The following is a 3542-nucleotide window of genomic DNA, read 5'->3' on the forward strand; positions in this document are numbered from 1 at the left end:
TCCCATTTTCGGGAAACTAAAATTCCTGGATCGTATCCAACAGACATTTTAGGATCATGCTTCAAACAGCCGCATCCTACTCTCCCGGTCACTTCTCAAGCGTTGCCTAGGGCTCTTAAGCCGTTCGATGTAACGATCCAATCAGATCCATCAAACTGTTCACTTTGCACATCCCGACTTCGCACGGGCAGCTGAAACGAAGCGTTGCGCTCCAGTTTGCGACCGTCTCTTTGTTGCGGCATTTGCTCGAACACCTCGCGTTCGATTCGATGGAGGATCCCCAACCGCCGGAGCCACCGTCCAATGGCGGCGCGGCCGCACCGATAGATGCAGCGGCCGCGCCTTTAGCCGGAACCAAGAGGCAGCGTCGCCCTAGCGTGCGCCTTGGGGAGATTGGTGACCAGCCCGCTGCCATCCCCTCGGATCCCCTAATGCGGCGGCCTAAACAGTGGAAGCTGTCAGCACCCGGATATCACGCCAAGCCCCGTGTTTTCCACCATAGACTGCCTCCCAAGACCGGTCAGATTGCTGCCAAACTTGAATCTTGCGGTGACGACGGGCCGGGCGCCCTCCCTCCTCCGCTGCCGACTCTGGCCGACGACGGAGTGCTCCTCTCTGTCGACGACAGCCTCGACTCGCTCGGGCCGGGAGTAAGTAGGGTCCGCCGTGATCCGAAGCCGTGGCGGGGTGCAAGGCGGGTTCGATCCAGCTGGGTCTTGAAGGCGGATGAAGGCATGGAAGACGCAGATTTCGAAACTGGTGGCGGAGAGGATGCCGCAAATGATGGATTTCAGGAAGGGTCTGATAGCCCGTCTCGTAGGAGGACCAGGGGAAGGGTTAGGGTTTCGGATAGTAGGGACACTGGTCCTGCTGCGGAAGGGGAAGCCCCTTCAGATATGGATGGGGTAGAATGGATTGACCGGAACGGGCTTTGCCGTTCTGAAGAGGATGGAGGAGTGCGGTCATGGCTCAAGGAACTTGGACTGAGCAGGTATGCCCCTGTTTTCGAGATACATGAAGTGGATGACGAGGTGCTGCCGTTGCTGACTCTGGACGATCTGAAAGAGATGGGGATTCAAGCTGTAGGCTCGAGGAGGAAGATGTTCTGTGGCATCCAGAGGCTAAGGAAGAACATGGATTCTTAAAAAATTTTTTTGATGAACTTGGTGAAAAGGCATGGGAGGAAGGATTGCGTCTTTAATACATAGATAGTGTAGGTGATCTCTAACTAACATTTGTCTTCTTTAAATCTTTCTTGGGTTCATATCGCCTTGTTTTTTGTAAGCTGTATACCCTGGACTCTTGTAGAACAAGAAGTTTCTCACAAAAGCTACCTTGAAATATTATCAAGCAAATGAAATGAGTGAATATGGTTATTCAATGTACTACAATAGGTTCAGGCTCAAGTATGCAACTTTATCAATCAGTTCATGCATGCTTTTCTAGATTATTTGTTTCTGATAATGGTATGGCAAAGCTTCTAGTTGAGTTTTTTCATCCTTTGATTTCATTTTTATAAATTTATTTGTTCTTGCAATGTTTGATGTTAATCTGTGACTTATAGCTAGTGTTATCATATGTAGTAAAATTCAATTGGCTACCTACATGTTTGTTATTCATCTGTAATACATTGACTTTATTGTCCAAGTTACATGAAATCATATTTTATAATTTCTGAAAAAAATCTTGACCTTAGCAGGAATCAATGTCTATGATTAGAGTAGAAACCTGTTCTTGGATAATTTGTAGTTCAGTAAGCTCATATTTTCTGCACAAAATCATTAATATGTGATGCGTTCTCAAATTGATTACGAAAATGTTTCCATGTTCCACACTTATACATTATGAGTAAAAGAACTTATTTTCAATGAGATACATTAGTGTTAATCTGCTGAGTTTTGCACTGACTCAAACCTAATGTGAGAGATAAACTCTTCTAATTAACACTTCAGTAAATAAATAGCTTTATGCTGTCCATTTAATGAAATTTTTTGTTTCTCTGGGAGCCTTATAGTAATGGAGAAGAAAGAATAGGGCCATAACTTGGGCAAACTAAAATGTGCAATGGAGCTGACTTGAGAGGAACCTTACCCCTCCATTTCCTTATTCTCCTTTGATATGAGCTTCAGAACAATATTAATACACACACAGTGGCAGGACTCGAGAGAAATATTTCTCTCCGTATCATCAATTTCTCCTTTACAATGAACTTTTAAACCAAATGTAGAAAATCTATCTCTTGTCCCAAATCCCTGAATTTAGTCAATAGTTTCTTTGAAAACTTATTAAACAGTTCAGAGAGATTATCAAATGATTAAGTTATGATCTTTATTCACTAGAAAATTTGGTATTAGTGGTAACTTTGTAAACTTTTCATTGGAACAGTTTTATGCAGAACTATCTGATTTTATGACCTGGTTCAACACTTCCTACTGTTTGAAATCAGCTAGACTTAGGTGGCCTTCCAATACTAGAACAGTTATACCTTTTGTTCACTTTTATTTTATTTTTTATTTTTGGTGTTGACCTCGATGTGTTCCCACAACACATTAGCAAATGTGTGACTATTTCTCATTCAGGGCAAGACCAACAAGGCTAAACACTTCCAAAGGTATTGCTTCCCAAAAATGGCATTATTGGATTGGAAGCTTTGCACATTTTGGCAAAAGTGCTCCTAGTGTAACTCGCTTACCACTAAACCAAACAAATATAATCCTTTGGTTCATTTTCTGTTGGCTACATGTATGCCCTTTCTGATTATGATATAAAACATTGTTATTGAAATTCTCTTCATAAGCATCTATGCTGCCACATAGGCTGATGTTATGGGGGACTGCTTTTTATCCATTTATGGATGCATATGGATTATGCATCCATAAATGTCTAAGTCATATCAGTGTTCATATCAGTTCCTAACTTATTAATGTCTAAGTCAGTGTTCATATCGGTTCAATTAAATTATTTTTCCAAATATATAAATGAGAAATGTAATGTTTCTATTCCTTTTATCAACATATATATACTATTCTAAGTTGAACTGAGATTTGATTAGCGCAATTAATTTAATTTAAGTGGTAGATGTAAGTTTTGTTGGTTCAATGAAGAATGATTTATTAATCCAGATATTACGGAAGAAGGATTAGTGAAGAATGATTTGATACAACTTTATATATAGCTAATGTAGGGATAATATCCAGGTAAAACACTCAAAGGAACAACTAAGAGGACGGATGAATATTTTGGAGGTTGGCTTTGAGTGTGCATAAGTTGTACTCCGGATTTATCCGGTAGGTGAACCAAGGGGGAAGGTTGTATGCCTAATCTAAAAAAAAAATGTAGGGATAATATCCAAGTGGCTGACACATATAGATGACAGTAACATGACTTCTTAGTTTGATACTAGTTTTATTTATATTAATTGCTTATGTTGATTATTTTATATTCTCATGCAACAGAAGTAGACTTTCTTTTTTTGGCACCTGATGTCGGACATCTTCAATGTAAATATTGCCAATGTATCCATGGACCACATTTGCACCACC

The 3542-nt window shown here is 40.7% G+C and overlaps 1 protein-coding gene across 1 annotated transcript; it reads left to right on the forward strand.

Annotated features, from left to right (window-relative positions):
* Window positions 1-237: 237 nt before the first annotated feature.
* Window positions 238-1396, forward strand: LOC141818899 (uncharacterized). Its single transcript, XM_074706304.1, has one exon. The coding sequence runs from the start codon at window positions 270-272 to the stop codon at window positions 1143-1145; it is 876 nt and encodes a 291-aa protein (XP_074562405.1). The 5' UTR covers window positions 238-269; the 3' UTR covers window positions 1146-1396.
* The last annotated feature ends 2146 nt before the right edge of the window (window positions 1397-3542 follow it).

The sequence above is a fragment of the Curcuma longa genome, unplaced genomic scaffold (genome assembly GCF_044706935.1).
Source record: "Curcuma longa cultivar G26 ecotype Majalengka, Jawa Barat unplaced genomic scaffold, ITB_CL_G26_1.1 contig_26551, whole genome shotgun sequence".
Lineage (NCBI taxonomy): Eukaryota > Viridiplantae > Streptophyta > Magnoliopsida > Zingiberales > Zingiberaceae > Curcuma > Curcuma longa.